Source organism: Kogia breviceps, chromosome 1 (assembly GCF_026419965.1).
Source record: "Kogia breviceps isolate mKogBre1 chromosome 1, mKogBre1 haplotype 1, whole genome shotgun sequence".
NCBI lineage: Eukaryota > Metazoa > Chordata > Mammalia > Artiodactyla > Physeteridae > Kogia > Kogia breviceps.
Genome location: NC_081310.1, coordinates 3,556,556 through 3,580,019, shown reverse-complemented (window position 1 = coordinate 3,580,019; position 23,464 = coordinate 3,556,556). Strand labels below are relative to the sequence as shown.

Below are 23,464 nucleotides of genomic sequence, written 5' to 3'. Positions count from 1 at the left end.
GAGGTAGCAGTTTTTTCATTCATTTGGTCCTTTTAAAACCCATACAGGTATTTTTTACGAATTCAATTAGTGTATCATCTTTGGCGACCCGCATTTTGCTGTAACCGCGCTGACTATGTTTCATCAGCTTTTAGGTAAAAATGTTATGGGTTTTTCGGGGGGGTCATATTCGATTCTGGTTGTAATGAATGCTGCATGGGAGTGTTATTTGGATACTAAAAACACATCTTCCTTGTAGGGAACATCTTTTGAAAGGCCTGCTAACTCAGCCTAATCACTTGAGTTAAGGAAGTAAGATGCCTTTGCAGTGACTTGGAAAAACTTTCTTGACTTCCTTCAAAGAGGACGCTTTACAGCATTTTTGGGGAAGTTAGTAAAACCGAATCTGACATCACTACCTAGCAGCAAGTGGTTTGTTCTTAGCGGAGGAGGAAATTGCTCCCTGTCTGATAAGACACCAGTGAAGAGTATGCATTCATTTCTTTTCTTTTTGATTCAGTTTTACAGAGAAACATTTTTGCGGAGATAACCATTATTTTGCCTTTCAGAAGGACGCATGCTATTTCACAGGAATACGGCTGATTTCCAGATATGACCATGTATTTGTGGCTTAAACTCTTGGCATTTGGCTTTGCCTTTCTGGACACTGTAGTGTTGGTTACAGGTAAGTACGAGGAAATTCATATTTCCTTAGTTATTTTGTGTGTGTGTGTGTGTGTGTGTGTGTGTGTGTGTGGAAGGTCATTGGTTTGAAATAGACATAAAAATAAATTAAGCATTGGTGACTGGAGGTGAGGAAGCCCGCTGTAAAACGGTCAAGGCTATCGTCCCTCAGAGAGACATGGCTCGCTATGTGACAGAATACACTGTTTCTGTTTAAAAAGGCATATATTTTTGGCCAAAAAAAAAAAATCACGATTTAAAAGGCAAACATTGTCTTTTTGTATCTTGGTTTACAAACTGTTCAAGGATATTACAAGAGCTATTACTTAACCCTCAAAATTTACAAACACAAGTTTATGAAAGTCTAAGGAAATTTTAATGACAAAAGAAGTAAATTTTTGTCTTTTCAACAAAAAATAGATTTTTATAAATCATAATATGGCTTTGCTCTCAGGCAAGCCACTCCTTTTCGGACCAGTAGTTTGCTTCCTCAAATTTTGATTACGACTGAAATATTTCATTGAATACTCAGTTGTATGGCAGTTTAAAATAATACAATTGGGTATTTAATTAAATATTAACTTTTTGCAAATTCTTATCACAGAATGTATTTTAAATCAAGGTTTTGGTCCCTTACAGTCGTTTTAATGATTATTTGCTTTGAAAATTCTTATGGGGCCACTGCCCTTCCTGGGTGATGGGTAAATAGTAGAGCCTTGACGAGATAAAAATACTCAAACTCTTAAGAATCATGCAAATGCTATATTCTATGGGAAAATATAACTAATCAGACCTCTGGTACCTATTCGTGTTTGAGATCTTTGTACACTTATGGTCCATTTAATGTACATTTCTTGAACGGTTTCAGTTTGGGTCATGAGTACGTTTTGGGTTGATATGTAATATTACTGCTTATGGTGTAGAATCTAAAAGCAATTTTTTATTATCAAAAAGATATTTAAATGGTATTTTTGTAGATTTCCAAATAAGTTAAAAAAAAAGAAAAGAAAACAGGAAAAATATTTTTAAAAATCTTGCTGATTGTAATTCACTTTGAAATCTTTTTTTGACTCTCTACTGCTCTCCTTTTCTCTAAAGGGCAGGGCAGTAGCTACCTTCTGAGCATGCTACATTGTTAATTTACATTTTGTGTAACCAAGGACAGTAGAAAGCAGCGTGGATAGTGGTTTTTTTGGTCTGTTTTCTTTAACTGCAAAAACGGATTAAACATTTTTTATATAGGTACAGCATTTTGTCTTAGTTCAGAAAATGTTTACCAAGTTGCCATTCCTATAAAGTTGGTTATAATAATAAAAGCCAAATTATAAAGAATAATAATTTTAATAAGGTAATAGTATGTGTGTTATCATAAGTCAGAGTAAATTTCCATTAAAAATTCCCACTCAGGAACTGTTGGAAAACATTTCTAAATGAGCATCAAGAAATTCTGAAATATTTTGTAGGCCACAGAGCAAACCACCGTAAAAATTTCAACACAGTCTATTAAGGATTTTTACCATAAGAAACGTCTTTGAATTTATCACCAAAATAAGAGTATAAAATGATCTAGAAACCTTTAAACCAATTTTGCTGAATAGTTTATACTATAAATAAATGTATCAATAGACATAGATTTATTTTGAAAACGAAGTTTCACTTCAACTGCTCACATAAATATGGAGAGCAAACATACTCATTTTTAGAAAAAATAGATATAATTATCTAGGTGTGCAAATCTTGTTTATCATACTTTGAAGTCCCCAGAGAGATTTTGGGATTCACTGTATAATTTTGGAAATTATTAACTCTTTAAATGATATATTTTTCTATATTAGCAACCTATGAGTTGCATTATATGTTTTACTTTAATGTGTTCAGTTGAGTTTAGTGTTTATAGGAAATATTAGACATCATATTTATACTGTGAACTCTAAAGGCATAAAGAAATAGAGCCAAATGGAGAGTGACTTCAGTGGATAAATTGTTGCACAACTCGGAAGTGTTATTTAATCTCTAAAATACAAATATGGGCCAAGTTACACTTTGCCAGAGCGGAGTAACAGTGCTGGTTGAGTTTTACATAAATGGCTGATCTCTTTGCTCTGTGCCTCTTTGCCATGTTAACCGGAAACCAACACTTTGTTTAAAATTTCTAAATAATTCTGGGGGACGGTGGTGGTTTCGAGCATGCAGGTAAGGATGAGTGATCTCTGGCTCTAATCAAGTAGTGCCAGAATCTAGCGCTTCACACCATAACAGCCATGAATACATGAGTTATGTGAGTTATGAGTCATAACAGTTAAGAGTCATTTCCTGGACATAATTTTTCATTTTTCCATCTACGTAATAAGAAAGAGCTCTTAGTTCCAAACATGTACCTTTCCTTGCACATTGCAGATATTCAATACTAATTATGAATTGAATTTGATCAGCAATCCTGTTAAGTTCTAAATACAATGTAGAGTTTGGGGGTGGTGAGTATGATTATATATCGATTTTCTGGAAAACATTTTCCTAATACAAATCTGCCTGGGATTGTTACCATCGCTAGACTTTGAAATGCCTTTGGTTAGAGGGAAGGTGAGGTGAGGTTAGGGGTCTGGCTTCTTTTTCCTCCCTTCCTCTATGTGACTGAGCACAGGGTCAGAGCCCTCAGCTTTGAGCTGAGTCTTTGCTCTGTTCTGGGCTATTTGGTATCCTTCTACCAGTGACAATTAAGTACTGTAAGAACATAGATATTTCTACACTGTTTGTATGCATGTACATACACACACACACATAAATAGATGCGTTATATATATATATATGTGTGTGTGTGTGTGAGTTATATAATACACACGCAAACATTATATATTTATGTATATATATTGGTCTGTCTGTCTATCATCTCTCTACTGGTTCTCCACATTTGTCTACTTTTAAATATTGGAGTTCTGTGGGCCTCAGCCTTTGGCCTGTTTTATTCTTATTTCCTAAACTCAGAGTTCCTTATCGTCACCTACTACGTACTGATGACCCTGATTCTCCAGGTCCAGACTCACCCCTCAGAGGGTGGAACCTACCTCCTTTCCTTTTTTTTGGTTAGATTTTTGTGTTTAATATTTATTTCACACAACATTTTCCAACTAAATCATGAAACACAGATATATTGTTCCATTCCTAACTTTCTCAGTCAAACAGGCGGTGATGTAGAGCTATTCTAGAACTCTAACAGGATTGAGGCAAAGTCTCTAAGCAAAATTATTTTAGCCTGTGTGCTGAGGGCTTATGCCTTTTTTCTTTTTTAAATTTTATTTTATTTATTTATCTTTATACAGCACATTCTTAGTAGTTCTCTATTTTATATATATTAGTGTATATATGTCGATCCCAATCTCCCAATTCATCCCCCCCGCACCTCCTTTCGTAAATTTAATCTTGTTTTACTGTGTTGTGTTTTTGCAAAAAAGAAAAAACAAGAGAGAGAGGGAGAAAGAAGATCTGAAATATATATTTAAATGCTCCCCAAGTCCTATCATTTTACTTTGTAATGATCTCTAAACTCTTCACCCCTCCCCCCATTGACATCTCTTTAATTCACACCTGCAGTGTTGTACTAGTATCCTAATCTGTCCATTTCTTTTCACACCCTGCAGCTTAAAAACATAAAATAAAAGAGGAAAAAACCCTCCGACATCTTTTCGTTGCCTTGGTTTCTAGTCTAAACTTTTGCCAGAACAACTGAGTCCACCGATGGGCTAGGAGCATGGCAGAAGCTGGGCAGGGATCTTTTTTTCTTTTTCTTTTATGATTGACTAAAATAGAACAAGCAGCAGGTAGTTTCAACACCCTGCCGCTCTATACGTCCTCAAGACGTCCAAGGCACTGCGCCAATCCTATTTCCCCTCTAAAATTCTCTTTCATCACTCTTGCCACAAAACTTCTCCACTGAAATTGGATACTTTTTATCATCTTTCCTTGTCATTTTTCACATACTATTTCAGTTTGCTGTTGTTGGCATTATTATTTACCAATCAAAGCATTATGGCCATTGTAACCTACAGGATAGCAGAAACTGTCTTATGCCTTTTTTGTATCATCTGTGCTTGATTTCTTTCCAGACACTGAAAAAGCAATGGGCGTTTTTTGGTGAAACTGCAGATTATAATAATGGGGGTGAAGGAGGAGGGTAAGAAAATTTTCAGAAAGAAAGGACAGAGAGAGGAAAACCATGAAATGAATAAACTAGTCAGAGGCGAAGTGGAAGGTGGAGGCCATTGGACAATTTTATCAAGATTAAGTAGAATCATTTTAGATCTAGATCTTTACAGGCTTTGCCCCCACCCCCCATTTCCTTCTTTCATCTCCTTATTTTACCTTTTCTCTGGAAAGAGCCTTTTGATTTCTTAAAAATCCACAGTTCGTGCATGTTGTTTCTAAATTTTCCTTGACCTACTCTTTGGACATTCTCACTAGTGGCATTTCACTTGATGGGTCTGTTTTGTTCTTCAGATCCAGACGTCCACGGGAAGAAAAGTAAGGAATAGGGAGGGAGGGACTCATGTAGCAGGGGAACGAGACACCGGAGTCAGGTCCAGCCCTTGCACATACTGGCGTGGGTAGCACTTGACCTATTGCCCTGGGGCTGTTTCCAAAGGCAGATGGAAAATGGCTCACCCTGACAGTTGCATTTTGTGTGCACAGAAAGCCTGTAGGAGTCTGAGCATCATTTCTTACTAGATAATGTGTTCAAGTATTTCAGTCTGAGCAGGTAAAGAGCAGAGATCTGAAGTCAGGTTGATTAACTTTGTTGATGAAAGTGCAGGCAGCCTTAATGTTACAGGGTTTTGTTTTCAGACCATGTGTATATAAGAGTTACTGGTGCAGAGAAAGAAATTCGTCATCACTGCAGATCTTTGATCTTTTTCAATCATCTTATAAGTCTATGGGAATTGTTAGAGAGGAGAAAAGAATGGAAATTTAACTTAACCTCAGTTTAAACTTAATTTCAATCTTGTCTAAATAATGTTGTCAGTACAAGACACCCAACCACATACCAGTTGCTGATCACCAAAGAGTTTAGTGCTATGACTTTTGCATGCATAAAAATAGTACTCTTATAAACAACAAGGTCCTACTGTATAGCACAGGGAACTACATTCAATATCTTGTAACAACTTACAATGGAAAAGAATCTGAAAAATATATATATATATACAACAGAGTCACTTTGCTGTACACCTGAAACTAACACAATAATGAAATCAACCATACTTCAATTAAAAAAAAAAGGTAGTAGTCTTACGGAAGGATAAAGAAAAAAATACAATATTGCAGGCTATTCATTTAGCAATACCATGTGATATCTATTTCTTTCTTTTTTTTTTAAGATGTTGGGGGTAGGAAGTTATTAATTAATTAATTAATTTATGGCTGTGTTGGGTCTTCGTTTCTGCGCGAGGGCTTTCTCTAGTTGTGGCAAGCGGGGGCCACTCTTCATCGTGGTGCGCGGGCCTCTCACTATCGCGGCCTCTTCTGTTGCGGAGCGCAGGCTCCAGACGCGCAGGCTCCGTAGTTGTGGCTCACGGGCCCAGTTGCTCCGCGGCATGTGAGATCCTCCCAGCCCAGGGTTCGAACCCGTGTCCCCTGCATTAGCAGGCAGACTGCACCACCATGCAAGCCCCGATGTGATATCTATTTCTACACAATTCTGAAATATACAGAAGTAAAAATTACAGTAATTAATAGATTTTGTGTACATGGCTCTAATCAATATTTAGGTAAGAAAATATTTAATTATTGCCTAAAATCTTTAACGTGCATTCCTTTTATATGTCAGTATGTTATTCCAATTTCAGTCTCTCAAGAGTCGAGGGAATGGCTATTGTAAGCAGAGTATTATGTGTTCAGGAAAACAACAGAAACAAGAAAAAATAAAGAAAGAAATGAAAACCTTCCTTCTCTTTCAGCTGGGGCAAGCATAAATATATACAAAGTTAGTGTTAGGGAAATAGTCAAGAATCTTTCACGTTCGTTCACTTTATCTTCAATTGATTCCCTTCTGAAAAGATAATCAGCAAGATTATCAATGCTTTTTTTAGGTTCTTTACTGAAAACCCAAACTCAGACAAACTTTAACAACTTTTACGGTGCATACTTAACACAGTGTTGAAAGATTAAACATTCATTTCCTGTTAAAAATGAGACACAAGTATCTGAAGTGAAAAAAGTGACTTTACTAAAACTTCAATTTCCCCTATAAATATATCGCAAGTGTGATAAAGTTGTAACTACATGTCAGGATATTTAAATGAAAATGGTTGCCATTCATATATTCAAACATTTGCTTCCAACCAAAATGTGAGCAACTGGAGGAAATTCATCAGCATCTGAAAAAGGGATCTGCTGGGGCAGAACTTGAGTCGAGGGCAACTCGGCATCAAACTCAGAGGCACTGTTAGGAAACGAATATCTGGTAAAGTGAACGTAACAAAAATCACTGATAGATAAGAAGAAACTCTTTGCTTTGTAAATTAAAAAAAAAAATTCTCCTGATAGTCATGAAAATAGATTAGCGACACCTATACAAATAATAATGATGTATCGATAAAAGAGGTTATCAAAGGGACAAAATCAAGACAATAAAGTGTGGTCACCATATTTAAAATATTTCCACTTAAAGAAAAGAAACAATAATTTGTTTACCGATAAAAGAAATATTGAGCATCATAGGAAATGAGGCAGGAGCTATCCAAGTTGCAGAAGGCCATGGCAGGTAGAACGAGAAATATTTTGGAAAAAGCAAATTCTATGAATAGTATGATCTGGATCCAAATCATTTTCCTTCTCTGATACACCATGTCCTCATCTACAAAGTCTTGTAAGCATTAACTGTGATAATATTTGTGACACTGCTTTGAAAACGGTGAGGTACTCTGCAAAGTTGTAAGTTTCATTTACATAATCCCTCTAAATCATAGCACACAGCTCTCTCCCGTTGAAACGTGATTCCAAATCACATCTCTTCCTTTGAGAGATTCTGAGAAGATAAGGTTTAAGGCTGTGTGGCAGAGGAATAAATTATAGATCTTTGAATATTTTTAACTTTGTATCTGCTATTTTAGGGATTTTCAGACTCCTCTGGATTCTACCTCTTAAATAGTTTATAGAAACATTCCGTACCACAACTCTGCTACAGCGTCTTAACATTAATAGCCTGGAACCTTGTCTCCCTTCAGCTGTTACCAAGATAATCTTTGTAAAAGGTAAAACTCACCTTTGTACATTCCTCCTTCAATGGCTCCCAGTTGGGATAGAGAATATATTGATCCCATGATTTGGGGCTCAAGGTGTTTTGACTCAACATTTATGAATATAAACATTTAATTAGAATATACCAACATTTATAAATTTTTCTTGAAAATATATTTCACAGAAAAATTCCCCTCCATTAAGCTAGTTTAATTCCTTGAGTATTTTCTATATAACCTGATTAAATCACTACCAATTTTTCCATTTTTATTTTACTGAGCTAATGTTCAACGGCATCCGTTTTCATTTAATTTTTACGATCGCTATTAAATTCATGAATTGATTTTTATCCACGGCACATTTTACTGATTATAGTTTATGCCTGTGGGAATTCTCCTTTATGGTTATTATTTTTCTAAGTGTAATTTTTCTTGTCAAACCACACAGATCTAAATTACCCAAAAAGGCTTTAATTTTTCTATTTAGCCAGAAATAACATTTCATGTGTGCAGTTTTAGCCCCTGTTGGTTTCTTTCTTTCTTTCTTTTTTCTTTTTTTTGCATTTCAATGTCACATAAAATATGTCATGTAATATAATTTTTCACTTTTGTCCAAGTTTAGATTGGGCAGTACTAGCCATACTCAAATCTATTTTGTGTTGATATTTCTATTAGTAACATCCATATTGTTATTGAGAGCTCCTTCAGCAAGATTCCTTTTTGAGATTTTGAGAGTTTTTGGTTATTTCTCAGGTAGCCAATGGAAACGTTAGTATCACTTATTAGACTGCTGTATAGTCTAGCATTGGTATATTTTAATTCTCATTCATTTGTACCAAGTGCTTACTAACTGGTGGAACAAAAAGCAAATAGAAGAATCAACACAAGTTTAAAATGTTCTCAAGGCACAATGGTGGGTGAGGTGAAAGTAAGGTGTCAAATCATCCTCCTTTGGTCTCTGTGCACTTAGGAAAAATGAAAGCAAATAGTATGGCACACATGGTTCTGATTTAATCCCTCCAGATTTCTCCAGCTTTATCTGGGGCCACTTTGTGACATGTACTATGTACTCTTGTAACTTTCATTTTCCTAAAAATATAAAGTTTTCCTGTCTCCAAACTGTTGCTCACCTCTCCATGTTTTCTTCCCTCCATAATTTTTTTAAACTGGGCAAATTATAATTGCCCTTCAAATTTTAGTTCAAAGGTCACTTCCTCTGGGCAGCCCTCCTGCACATCCTCTGCTCTTTCACCCCTTTCACACCTGCACAGGTCCTCCTCTTCTGACCTTCTGGGCATCTCTTTACCTGGCTGTTTCTCACAGTAGCTGGTGAGCTCATGTAGGTTTTCATTGGGTCTCTTCTTATTTACCAGTGAGTTGAATGCATGTTGTGTCAGTGCAGCCCAACCCTGTACATAGAAAATACTTAACAACTCAGGCAATTTAAATTATCCTTTTGTTGTTGTTACTTAAGTGAACTATTCACCGCAAAATTTCTACATGATAGAGTATTTCAGGAAATAGAATAAAGAAAAAAACTGCTTTAAAATATTTGGCAACATTTTTTTTCTCTCTTTCCCAATCTTCCTCTCTTTCGATCACATGATGTGTATAAAATTGCGTATCCTATTTTTTCCTCAGTAAACCATGATTATTCTAGGCAACTTGAGAAATACAGAAATGAATACATAGGAAAATAAAAATCAGATTACCAATACCATCACCTGAACACTTTGAGTATTTCATTTTACCAGGCTAGCTAAGCCTATTTATTTATTCATTTATTCATTTCATGAACCAATATTTTATACGTGTTTTCATTGTTCCATGAATTGGGCATACCATATCCCATTCCTTTCCTTGTGAAGTCTGTAATCTCAGTGAAGCAGTGGCTGCTTAGATATTGGGTTTGAAATCTTCCAAATTCTTCATAAGCTTTCTCTTTGAAGTAATAGTATACCTCACAACAGATAATTATTTGTGTTCACAATCTTCTATAAATTATTCCTTTAAAATCTGCATATAGTACACTATTTACGTAAAAACTCTCTTCTTGCCAGACTACATTTAGGCCTCCATTCCAACCAGATTCCTTTGGAAGGCTTTTGGTTATAGAAGTTTGGGAGCTGCAGAACTAGGCAATAGCCTCAATTTGGTTTTGGTTTGTTTGTTTTATGATTTAAACTGAAAATAAAAGGTTTATTTGGAGAGAAATTTTAAACATACACACATACACACCACACAAACAAATCCTCGACTCTTTTTGGTGATCTTCCACAGTAATTTTCCAAGGTCACCAGTTCATAAGGAGTAGGAGCTGGGGGGAGAGGGTTGAGATTTTATGCTGAGTCTATCTGATTCTAGGTCTATTTTTTTCAGCCTTCTGAAAGGTCAGCTTAATAACTAGGTAATTGAGGACATGACGATGGTGGGAAAATCACAGCCAGACTGAAGGGTAGTTGGTAGTTGCTTAGAGGTCACTTGTGTGAAACATGCATCAATCCCCATGCACCTGATTTAGCTGCACGAGTTAACCATTGTATACTGAGCCACTTCCATATCCCTCGCGAGGTCTAAAACTATAAAAAGCAAAGAGGCATCTTTAATTAATTTGTCTTTACTCTGAATGCTGATGCCATGTTAATAATATAAAAGTGATGTCACCATTGTCTTGAAAGATGGTTAACAAAGCATAGCACCCAGTCTGTCTCAAGGTGAGTGATAGGATGGAAACAGTGGATTTTCCCCATCCCTAATTTGTTTTTGATATTACATAAAATGAAAGCCATTGAATAATGTACCAAAGTATCTAGATTTTTTTTGTTGTTTTTGAAGTGCAAGGGAAGTAACTTGACATTTGTTAAACACTTTGATCATGGAAAACACATGAGGGTTTCATATTATTCCAGGAAGTGCAGACACTAGATAATCTTTTCATACTCATCCAAGTGGCATATTAAATGAATCAGGTAGAGCCCTCTTACAGTTTGCTACTCCAGGAATAAGTTGACTATAACTTAAGGGAAAGTGAAGAAAAAAGTATGTGTGATATTTGGTTACTCTGATGAATGTGCGCTGCCAATCAGATAATTCAGGCCAAATACTGTACTTTGACTTCTTAAACTTGAGTTTCCAAATCCCCTTTTTGGTTTCTAAACTAAGATTTTAACTTATGCTTAATAAACCCTGTCTTTTTACTTTTCGGTCGTTTTATTTTCTTAATTTACTTTCTGGTACTTCAGATATGATCAAGATATATAATATCTGGGTTTCCCTGGTGGCGCAGTGGTTGAGAGTCCGCCTGCCGATGCAGGGGACGCGGGTTCGTGCCCTGGTCTGGGAGGATCCCACGTGCCGCAGAGCGGCTGGGCCCGTGAGCAATGGCCGCTGAGCCTGTGCGTCCGGAGCCTGTGCTCCGCAACGGGAGAGGCCACAACAGTGAGAGGCCTGCGTACCGCAAAAAAAAAAAAAATTAAAAAAAAAATATATATAATATCTAAGAAAACATAAATGAAGTGGAAGACATCAGTTCAGAGTTTTGACTGTAAGAGGAAGAGATGACGTGAAGGAAGCAGATGATGAAAAGAAGAGGGTCAGGGAGCTGATGGAAGTAATTTAAAGAGATAATTATAGAAATGTTGGATTCAAACATGCTCTACTTTTAAAGTGCTTAAGAAATTAGTCTTTGACATCTTGTCTGGAGTCCATTCCGAGCTTTCCAATTATGAAATGTGAGGAAAATTACCTTTTAAATTCTCAGCTTCATTATCTGTACAATGGGAATAATGGCAGTAGTTCTTAAATGAGATGATTTACTCCTTGATTCAGTTGTTTTTAGAGCCCTTACTATGTGCCAGGAACTATTCTAAGTGCAGACACAGTGGTACATACAACAGAAATAAAAATCGTAGTAAATAAAAATAGTGGTAAATAATGGCAAATAAAACTTTCATGAAGTTTTAGCTTAGCAAGAGAGATAACAAAAGGCCAAAAAAATAATAGAGAAATTTCAGATATTGATGAGTGTAGGGAAATGAAGCAGTGTGATATGAGAGAGACAGGCCAGACCTGGGGGTGAATGGCCCTTTAGACAGAGTGATCAAGGAAGGCTTCTTTGAGGGAGTGTTGTGAAGCCACTTGTTGGCTGATGAGAATGTAAAGATTCAGGTGAAGAGGAACTGGCAGGTGTGAGGCCCTTTGGAAAAAAGCAAACAATTGGTGGGTCCAAGCCACAGAAAGGGGGCTGGGTGCTTGCAGGATGGTGAGTAAAGGCTGAGTGGTGTGTGGTGAAGAGGGAGAGAGAAACAGAAGCAGAGAATTTATATTCATCCTAAGTGTAATGAGAAGAAGCCATTTGGAATTTTTAAGCAGGGAATGGTCAACTCTCTTTTCCATATTAAGAAACCACCCTGGTTGCCATGTGGAGAGCAGGCTGGAGGTGAGACAATGGTTGGGATTAGTTAGAGCCCGCTGAGTTGGTGGAAGGGAGAAGGGCTGGGGATCTGGACCAAGCGTTGACCGTAAAAGAAAAGGACAGATCCACATGGGATCTGGAGAAGTTGCTGTGCAGAAGGGGAGTAGGAAGTTGTTCAGAACGACTCTTTTGTGTTTTTTTTTTTTTCCCATGAGCAACTAAGATGGGAAACATCCCAGTTGGGGGTAGACACTCCAGTAGCTGCTTCATCCATGTGAATGCTTGAATTCTCATCAGGCATCCAACTACAGATGCCAAGAAGTCAGCTGAAGTTAAGAGTGAGGGGCTGATCAGGTCTCGATTGGAGCCATAGCTTTGGGAGTCGTAGTGCAGATGGGATTTAGAGCTGAGGGATCCACTACGAGAGGGTCAGAAGACTGTTCAGATGGAGAAGTACCAGCGCTCCGACTCTGAGCCCTGGGACACTGCATGTTTGAAGGGGTTAGAAGGAGGGGTTAGGAGAGGAAAGTCAGAAGGGGCAGTCAGGGAGGAAAGAAGAATGTTTTGCTTGGGATGTTGAAAGAAAGAAGTGACCTTGTTTTGATGCATATTGATAAAAATATCTTTAAATATTATTTAAGCCAATATTTGGACAGGTTGGGGGTTTGCTGAGAGTTAATTTGTTACATAAAAGGCTTATTTCTTTTTTTATTGAAATATACTTGATTTACAATATTGTGTTAGTTTCAGATGTACAGCAAAGTGATTCAGTTTATCTACTGATATTAGATTATTTTCCATTATAAGTTATTACAAGATATTGAATATTGTTTCCTGTGTTATATAGTAAACCCTTGTTGCTTCTCTATTTTATGTACAGTAGTGTGTATCTGTTAATCCTATACTCCTAATTTATCCTTCCCCCCTCCCTTTCCCCTTTGGTAACCATAAGTTTGTTTTCTATGTCTGTGAGTCTGTTTCTGTTTTGTATATAGATTCATTTGTATTATTTTTTAGATTCCACATATAGGTACTATCATATAATATTTGTCTTTCTCTGTAAGAGGATTATTTCTAAATCAAATTTTAAATCTTTCATTTCTTTGAGAAAATTGAAAACAATTGGTTATCACATAGGCTTATACTAGGTAGAACCTAATAGCCTTGATAATTGTACAGGATACAAATAAGGATTTGTCTTTATGAGATCATACATAAATAAGATTTTAATATCAGACTTGGCAGGTTTGCTTAGAGAAGATCTTTAGGGCAACTTATTTTTTGTAGTCACTGGTAGCTAGCTAGCAAGAAAAGTAGTACTTACCAGGTACTGCTCTCAACTTTTTATAAATGTGATCTTGTTTCACTTAAGTACACAAACCATTATCAAGTCTAGCTTATACTTGTCTTTGTTAATTTGTTTCCCAATATATATCATAAAATGTACTGATTTTCGTGTCCTAAGAGGGAATAGCTAAATTTCATTTTCCTTGGTCTAATTTTAAGTACTAAGATTGAGCAAGAAGGAAAGGGAAGCAGCCCAGGGCCCCTCCTGCGTGCCTGGTCCTCTGAACGCTGCTTTGCCTGCACCGTGCTGGTCTGGTCTCACCTCTTTCTACATTTTCTGTATTCAGAATTCTTCAGAGTATCAAATAAATGTTCCAACATTTCTTGTTCTCTAGTCTTAATAGCGGATAGCAGAATTAAGGTTAAACCAAAAGAGTAAGTAATCTAAATATTATTGATATTAATTTTTGTATGATTGTGTTTTGCTTACGTTGAAAAATGGGCACATTGAATGTTTTGGCAGTTTACTGTGATCTCTATCATGAAATCATATTGAAAAGGCTCAGCACAGGAGAAAGTTGTACAGCTTTCTCTTCCAGCCCTGCTGCATTTTCATACGGATGTAAAGCTTAATTTAGGCACATCTGCTTCATCACACGTGCACACAAGGTGGAAGAAGGCGGAAGAGGGGATGAGAGAAATAGGACCAATTTATTGCAGGCAGTAACTTAGTGTGGGGGAAATAGATAATCATGCATGTGACTGTAGCATCAGTGAATCAGAAAGCCTAGTTGCTGTAATGCAGAAAATCTACCTGTGTGTAAGTAGTAGGGAGATAAAAGCCTGATAAACCCAAGTAATCCATTTTCAGATGTGTGAGCTCAATTATGGAGCAAATATGACTTTATTTGCCCATTGCTTCAAGGATAAAAGTTTGAATGAAGGAAATGACTTTCCATCTAAATAATAAGAGGACTCAGCATCCTTTCAATGTGAACAGCTATGATGCTGCCTTGCTACCGTGTAACTTTAGAACAATGGAACCCAGGAGTCCATCTACAGGTTCAAGAAAGAGAGGTTCTCACAGGGAGGAAGAACATTTACAGGATGACCTACAACAGAAACTCACCAAAGCCTTTGAAACACAAGATTATCCCTGTTCTAAGAATAGAAGGTGGTGCTGTGTTGAGAGCAGCTAGAAGGAATGGGTGAAGGAACCACTGGGTTGACCAGTGAGAGACCAAAGGCAAGTAGAACCTCAAAAATCTGAACGTGGAACAAGTCAGATACAATATAAGGAGAACTTCAAAGATGGGGAAATAAGAATAATAAAAATACCTTTAGTTGTCAAATGTAAAGTTTGTGCCAGTTTTGTCACTTTCTATTTTTCAGGAGCATTGTAAAACTAAAGATATTTTCTATTAACATCAATTTAGCTCTACGTGTTTTTCTCATCTATCTTCATTGGTCAATTTTCAAAACAACAAAAAAAGTATATTATGTTCAAAGAATCCAAAATGACTTTTTTGTTATCCTTAATAAAATGCCTTCTTTTAAACTAAATTTTAAAATTTACATTTCTAAGTAGGGGGTGGTTACAGAAAATGGATGAGAAAGCACTTCATAAAGTATAATGAAATGAAATCATAAGGGATTATTACTTTATCTAAGCATTTGGAAAACCATGAAGGAGTACCAGTTTCTGTTATTACTATTTTTATTTTTATAAATTTATTTACTTATCTATTCGGTGTTTTGTTTTTGGCTGTGCTGGGTCTTCGTCACTGCATGTGGGCTCTCTCTCTATTTGTGGCAAGTGAGGGCCACTCCCCGCTGTGGTGTGCGGGCCTCTCATTGTGGTGGCCTTGCAGAGCACGGGCTCCAGGCACATGGGCCTCAGTAGTTGTGGCACGTGGGCTCAGTAGTTGTGACTCGCAGACTCTAGAATGCAGGCTCAGTAGTTGTGGCTCACGGCCCCAGCCGCTCCATGGCATGTGGGATCCTCCTGGACCAGGGCTTGAACCTGTGTCCTCTGCATTGGCAGGTGGACTCCTAACCACTGTGCCACCAGGGAAGTCCCTGTTATTACTATTATCACTAGCTTCTCTTTTGTTTTTTCACTTTAAGAAGTGAAATAAAAGTTGAAATCTTTATTTAAAAAACAAGAAATGTTTGCATATTAATCTATAAATCAAAATACAGAAATATGGAATGTTCGGCCACTATCAATGTAGACTCCTATTTTGTAATTAAACTATTTTACAAACATCTGTATTTGCTAAAGAGCAATGGACTAAGAAAAGAAAAAAAAATCAATGCAACCCACAAAACCATTGTTCTGTGGAATCTTTCTCTGGTATCTGTTTTGCCAATTTATGAAAGAAAATGCTTATCATGGTTCTATTTTTTGCTAAAAGAGTAACCTTTATATTTTAAATCAAATGTTAATCAAGTATTTACATAATGTTTCTGAAAAAAAATTCATGTGCTTTTATTTTAATTCACTCTTTATTCCATTCCATATTGAATGTAGAAAATATTACTACAATTCTTTTAAAACAAAAGTAAAACATAATTCATTAAAAAATCTATTTTGGCTTTCCTTGACCATGAATCTCCTCAGAAGTAACACTTCTTAAGGATATCAGATACCATAACCTGCCTTTCTTTCTAGGTCTCCATTTTATGGGCTGAACATCTGGATTTGATGGTCAGGAAAATATTTCCTTCCGCTGACTTTTCTAATAATCCTTTCTTATAGATACACATGCTTCATGTTTGTTAATAAAATTGACATGATTTTCATATCTACTGTTTTTAACACGCAGTGAATTAGGGAATTTTCAGTGGCTTTTAAAAAATTAAATACATTTTAAATTCCTTATAAAAACAATATTAAGAACCACTCTAAAAAGTATTAGGGCCACAGATGTTTTCTTTTATAGTGTTAATTGATTTAAGATCCATCAAAATGTTGTTAAAACATCCAGAGGTTAATGTGCTATAATGATAGCACATGGGTCAGATTAAAATTCTTTTTATGGAAAAAAAAAAAGAAAAAAAAAGAAAAGAAATGATAGCTTATTTTCTTCTGATTAAAGAAAAATTAGCTAGTGGAATGAAACAGCAATCTGACATGTAAAGTGTCTTTTGCTTTTTTTTTTATAATGAAAAGGGGTTTAAAATGAGGACTTAGGGGTTACATGGTACCGCCCCAATTTATACATACAGGGTACAGGTACTAGTTTTGTTTTTAGTGAAGAGATGAGAACTTTACATTTTTTTTAAAATTCCATGTCCTCTTTTACAATTTTAGCAATTAATCTACTGAACTTTTTGGTCTTCAAAGTATAGCACATAACAAGTGAATTTGGTCCCTCTTTTGCACTAAACGTATGAGTATGGAAATTAAAATTTAAAGCACTGATTAATTTTTCTTGTCTACAATATTAAAATTACTGAGAACGAATTACAGATCCGTGAAGACTTTGGGGCACTTTTGTCTCAGGCAATATATCAATGGATTATATTTGTCAAACAAATTCCATTAATTCAGTAACAACATCTTGCTGCTTACGTGGCTGTGTTTCTTTTCTTTTTAAAAAAGTTTTTATGTGGCACATATACAGTCAAAATAAGTTAATATGTACACAGGATATAAAAGGACCAGAAAAACTTGTCTTCCTGTTAAAATCATAGACAATGTGGATGTGTTTTATTCCTGAATTTTATTATACACTTCACTATTTACTGAGAGTCGAATATTGGTCAAGGCACGATTTTGTTTTGTTTAAATCAGCGGCAATATTTCCTGCTTCTTTCTGGGTTTGGATTCCTAGAGAAGTTTAAAAAGAAAGAGAAAGGGAATTTGGAGACTATTATAATGTAAGGTGTTATTATTTATACAATAATAGAATTTTAGAGGACTACAAAGACTTTAGAAATCATCTATTTTAACTCATCTATTTTTAAAAATAACTTTATTTATTTATTTGTTTTTATTTTTGGCTGTGCTGGGTCTTGGTTGCTGCGCGCGGGCTTTCCCTAGTTGCAGCAAGCCGGGGCTACTCTTTGTTGAGGTGCGCGGGCTTCTCGTTGCGGTGGCTTCTCTTGTTGCAGAGCACGGGCTCTAGGCGCGCGGGCTTCGGTAGTTGCGGCTCGCGGGCTCTAGAGCGCAGGCTCAGTAGTTGTGGCGCACGGGCTTAGCTGCTCCACATCATGTGGGATCTTCCAGGACCAGGGCTCGAACCCGTGTTCCCTGCATTGGCAGGCGGATTCTTAACCACTGCGCCACCAGGGAAGCCCATTAACTCATCTATTTTATGAGACAAAAAGCTGAAAGTCAAGAGTGTGCAGTGTCTTGTCCTGTGTCACACCCAAATGAGGGACCTTGGTCCAGAATTCGTCCTGTAACACCACCAGGTACTTAGCCATTTGCCTGACAGCATGAAATGAGTATTAGATTTGATGTTTAGGGACAAGTTTTGAATCTTGACTCTGTCACCAATTCCTGTTGCCTAGACTCAGACTCTGATGTGTGGTGTTGGGTAAGGCACTTGATGTCCTCAGACCTCAGTTCCTTTTTGAGTGAAACGCACTTCTCCAGTCCCTCAGCCTGAGTGTGATTGACATTCTGGGCTGGATCACCGGGCTGTGCCTTGTACCGTGTTTAGCAGCATCCCTTGTCTTTACAAATCAGATGCAGCAGCACCCCTGACCCCCTTCTTCCCTTCCCCGCAGTCACGACGACCAGAAAGGTCTTTAGGCTTTGCCAAATGTCCCTCAAGGACAAAATCGCCAGCCCTCACCACTTTCCTTGGGAACTAGTGGTTTCGTTGAAATCATTTCTTTAGGATCCCCCAGCGGCACCGTTGTACGATTCTGGACTACAGGGTTAGCCCTTGGATGCTTCCAGGAAGGACCCACGCAGCATTATTCACCAGGAAGTTTGTTGGGTACTGTTTACAGTGACCAAAAGGGACATAGAGTTTTTTTTTTTTTTTGCGTTACGCGGGCCTCTCACTGTCGCGGCCTCTCCCGTTGCGGAGCGCAGGCTCCGGACGCGCAGGCTCAGCGGCCACGGCTCACGGGCCCAGCCGCTCCGCGGCACGTGGGATCCTCCCGGACCGGGGCTCGAACCCGCGTCCCCTGCATCGGCAGGCGGACTCTCAACCACTGCGCCACCAGGGAAACCCTGGACATAGAGTTTTTAGAAACTTAAAAGATCAGAAATATTCACAGGTGAGAATTTTATCACACCCATGAGATAGTAAATGTTAGAAAGGTTTAAGAAGGCTTAGCAAAACAATATAAAAATGTATTCACTGTAAGTGGCATCTTTTTTTTTTTTTTCATGTAGGAATGATCTCTGTATTTACCAGTTGTCCCAAAGGTACAACAATTCAGTCTTTATTTCATAGATTAATAGGGACCCACTGCAAATCATAGGTGTCCACAATGCATGTTCCTCTCTAAGACCATTTCAACTGTGTCGGACAGTTGTTTCTGATAAGATGTGCTAGAACAAACATTAAGTGTTTCATAGAGAAAAGGGTCACAGACATATTTGCATCCTTTGCACGTGGAAGAAATAGATACCCATTATCCTCAGTTTTTAAACTAAAAGATATTGTTGCTTTCCTTTCTCTGTCTCTCCTCCATCCTCAATTCTTTTTCCCACTGAATCCAAACACCTGCCAGTAGAATAGGAGAGCCTCATTCAGAGCAGAGGTACGGAAGGACCTCGGAAACTTGTTTAGCAATTGATGCAGCTCTGCTGCATGCAACAGAGTTACTTTTTTTTGTCATGCGTTTCTGCCAGTTCCCTGACTTAAGGTTTTACAAGAAATGCACGTCATGGAGGTGGTGGAGGGCGGAGGTGGAGCTTGCAGGGAAAGTTTAGTTGCTATAAAGTGGGAGCTCAGAGCTCAAATACGTTGGTTATGCTCTACCAGATGGAGATAAAAATGGAGGCGTGTGCGATGCATTGGGAGATTGGGATTGACATGTATACACTGATGTGTATAAAATGGACGACTAATAAGAACCTGCTGTATAAAAAAAATAAATTAAATAAAATTTAAAAATTAAAAAAAAAATGGAGGCATGCATCCTGTGAGTAAATTGTTAAAGTATGCAGACTTTTACCAGGGAGTAATAGCAAAGTGCAATAGACAAGGGGATTCAATTAGAGAAAGAAAGCACATTTTGCTTCAATTAGATCCATTTCTTGTGTTTAGAGAACATTTAAAATGCAACATAGGATGGAATTAAGATCATCTTACACGAATAGGTGTAAATAGTATACAACTGTATATACAGCAGTCTATATGTATATGAATATCTGGAATAAAGATTTTGATTTATCTTTTTCCAGTCAAGCAAAGTTTGGGCTGATATCCAAAACTTTTGGTTATTAGAGCAGAGAAAATTACCTGGGTCTTTTCCCTAATCATAGTGTTGATACCTCTTGGAGAAAAGAAGCTTTTCTGATATTGAATACTCTCACCAGATTACCGATGCTCTTGCATTGTTTTTTTCATTAAAGAAATTCAACTTTTATAAGTCATTCTGTTTTCTGTGTTTACCGCAGTCAAACAAGGAAGACTATTTCTCCCCAAGCTAAGATAAAGGATGTCAGGAATAAACTACTTTTCATTTTAAATAAAAATAGATTTATTATAGATAGTCACATAAAATCCCAAACATACCTGAATGAGGTAGACTCAGTTTTATGGGTAAAAATCAATTGTCATTTTAAAAAGAATAAACAGTGCTTTCATTTTTAACTCTCTTGCTGTCTCTGGGTTCTGACTGAGTCCGGAAGCAGAAGTTGCAAAATGTTGTGAGAAAAATTTTGCTCTATTTTTTTTTTCAACCTCCACCCAACTGGAAATACCAGAAGTCCATTTGGTACTTCTAGAGGAAAGTCTGTTCTTACTAAAGGCTCATTTCAGTGCTGCATCTTCACAGCAGGACTTGGTCACCCCCTACCCATTCAAAATTGCTGCTCACGTATTAACATCTCACTCTCATCCTGAATGAGTTCTTGCAGGTTTCTTGTTGTCACTGGCTTCTTCCATGCCCCCTAAAAATACACATTGGTTAGCATCTCTTCCATAATTATACAGAAGTCATCGAATTATGTTTAGAAATACTCAATGAATGTGTTAAAGTAAACTGTATCCAAGTAACCAGCTCTGTGGCATAGCCCAGGTTTTTTTCACTTCTGGGTCCATGTAGATTGCAGCCCTCTCACGTCCCCACAGGGACACCCTTCTGATCCCTGTGTCATGGGAATGCTCTTCCTTATTTACTTTTAAGTTCTCCCTACAATACTATAAATCCCTCTCAGGAGGGACTTTTCCTTGTTTGCTTTGCATCCTCAGATGCAAATGCTTTTGCATGAGAGAGCAGCCTTTCAACACACCCTTGTTGAATTCACAGGAAACAAATGAATGAATGGACCCTTAGAACTCTTTGAGCTACCTTGTTATCATGGGAATATTTTAGACTGTTTAGTATAGAGACACTGATACTGATGGCTGATATTCTGAGAGAAAAATGGCAAACCACTGAATTCGAGTCATAGCTTACTGTGTTACTTTCTTATATCAGGAAGGGATGAAACAAGGCAGCATATGCACTGTGAATAACTGTACTCGTGAAAGAAACATGGTACCTAAATGCTTTACGTCCTCGAGACAGAATGACAGGGATAGCCTAGAATGTTCACCATGACTTACCAGTCTCGAGTATATGAGAAAAGTATTTATTCTGTGTGAAGTGGTACGTGTTGTAGAGCCTTTTGCTTGGTCTTTTACAAACGAAGGTAATGAGTTTTCTGTGCCTCTTTCCCCCTTTCCTGTTCCTCTCACCCCCCAAAAGGTGGTTAACACTCTGGTATTTATGAGCTGGGACTGCTAAATGAAACACATCTGTCACACACACACACACACACACGACAAGATGATGAAATGGCTTTTCTGTTCTGTTGCTAGTTTCTGAAAAAATCATGATAATTCAGGTCCCCCACCAAGACTTCAGAGAAAGTGGCACCGCTGTCTGGAAGCTTTTCATAATAATCAGAGAAGAAACCCAGTTCTCCCTTCCCTCTGGAGTAAAAGTCTCCAGAAGAAAAGGCATTTTTTAATGAGACTTGGGAAGGTCAAGTTGAATAAGTGACATGGTCCTACCTTACAGCACCTTACAGGATGTGGCAAACATCTGCTCCTTCAAGCAATGTCCTGCCTTTGCAGTGGTGAATGAGAAAGACCATCTTCCTCCCAGACAAGATTTTACAAAATAACATTTCTTAGAAGTCTTAATGGTGAACTTAAAATTAAAGACCAAGTTATTTCTGGTGAACGTAAAATTAAGGACCGAGTGATTTCAAGTGAAATAAACACTTTTAGAGAACTGAGCTTATATTTCCTTAAGGTTGGAAACTTCAGATGGACCCGTGGAAGCACCTGGTCCTAAGGTGGTGTCCACACGAGTCCCGGGTCTCTGAGGAACAGGTACCAGCAACCTCACACTTTGATCTCCGCCTCGGTCTCTTGGCTGTGTTCACTAGACACGCTATGTCACAGAAATCATTTGCTTATTTCCTACAGAGACTCAACAAAGGTGCTTATCACTCAGTGCCAGGGGACAGAGGACACGGCATTGGTGGGAGGTGGCCTCTCCCCATGTGGAACTTCCTGTGTGTCCCCCCTGGAGATACGGAAGTGACCGATGCTTACTCTGAGGCCATAGCACGTGGGGTACGTCTCAGGAAAGGGAGAGTGTGCGTTTAATGACCAAACCAATTTGGTCCTCAAGGATATTTGACTTACTTCTTCTGTGGAACTAGTTTTTTAGTTTGCAGTCAAAGAAGAATGTTTCGGCAGTTTTTCTTTAAAATGCATATAATTATGCAGAAACCCTTGTCCGTAGATGTATGACCATTTCTTTAAGACAGAGTCCTTGACCTGGAATTTCTCTTTCAAAGACCAGGAATGGTTTAAGTCTCTCCATGTATATGAACACATGGCTTTTCAGAAAGATTTTCTTGTGGAGGCTCTTCCTGGCAACGTATGTGAGTTTCCTGTCATACATGTTTGCCAGGGTTTACTTGCATTATTTTCAAACGTTTAATTGTATAGGTGCAACTGGTACTCCTTAAAATTTCTACTTTGCATTTCATTTGATTTTTACTGTGTTTTTTTTTTTTTCATTTGCTTATCATCATTTGCATTTCCTCTGTGAACTGCATTCTCCTGGTTTGCACACCTCTCTTCGGTGCAGCTGTGTTTAAATTTTGATATCAGGTTGTAAGGAAGAGGAGAGAAGTACATATATATTCCCAGTTGATACAAATGTTAGAACCAAGACAGTGAGTCGAGATTACCAGGTTATCAGCTGTGACATATCCTAGAAGAGGAATCATATGAGCTTTGATCAATTTTCATCTTTGAAGGCCTCTTGAGGATTAGTTTCTGGAATGTTCAGGGGAGACTTGTGAGGTCATCAGGGAAACCAGCCTTCATCCTCCCAGGAGGAGGTCCCCTAGGAAATGTCAGTGACTTGGGCAGTGAGCCCAGAGCCTCATGACCCTCCTCTCAGAGAACTTATCAGGGGCACAGCAATTCAAAGTGCCCTGTTCCTTGCCCGGGGGGACTCTTCGCTTTTTGCTGCACCCCAAACTTCTACCCATAACCACATGCCTATCTGCCCACTCTCCCAGCAGCTTCATGAGAACAATATCTGAGTAAACTCCCTTTCGTTTCCTTTTGCAAGGGAATTGCACAATCTGAGTTGAAAGAAATCTTAGAGGCCATTCATGTCAATGCCTGTATCTCTTTTACCACATACCCTCCATGTTTGAATA

At 37.7% G+C, this 23,464-nt stretch overlaps 1 protein-coding gene across 4 annotated transcripts in view; it reads left to right on the top strand.

Annotated features, from left to right (window-relative positions):
- Window positions 1-375: 375 nt before the first annotated feature.
- Window positions 376-23,464, top strand: part of PTPRC (protein tyrosine phosphatase receptor type C) — a 120,216-nt gene continuing 97,127 nt past the window's right edge. For 2 of the 4 annotated variants that reach the window (XM_067027444.1, XM_067027437.1), the window contains exons 1-2: window positions 392-467; window positions 549-664. In XM_067027444.1, coding sequence (XP_066883545.1) covers window positions 592-664 — 73 coding nt within the window. In that variant the 5' untranslated portion in view covers window positions 392-467; window positions 549-591. Of the gene's footprint in view, window positions 468-548; window positions 665-23,464 lie in introns of all 4 variants that reach the window. The other 2 variants (XM_067027438.1, XM_067027439.1) reach the window with 2 other exon arrangements.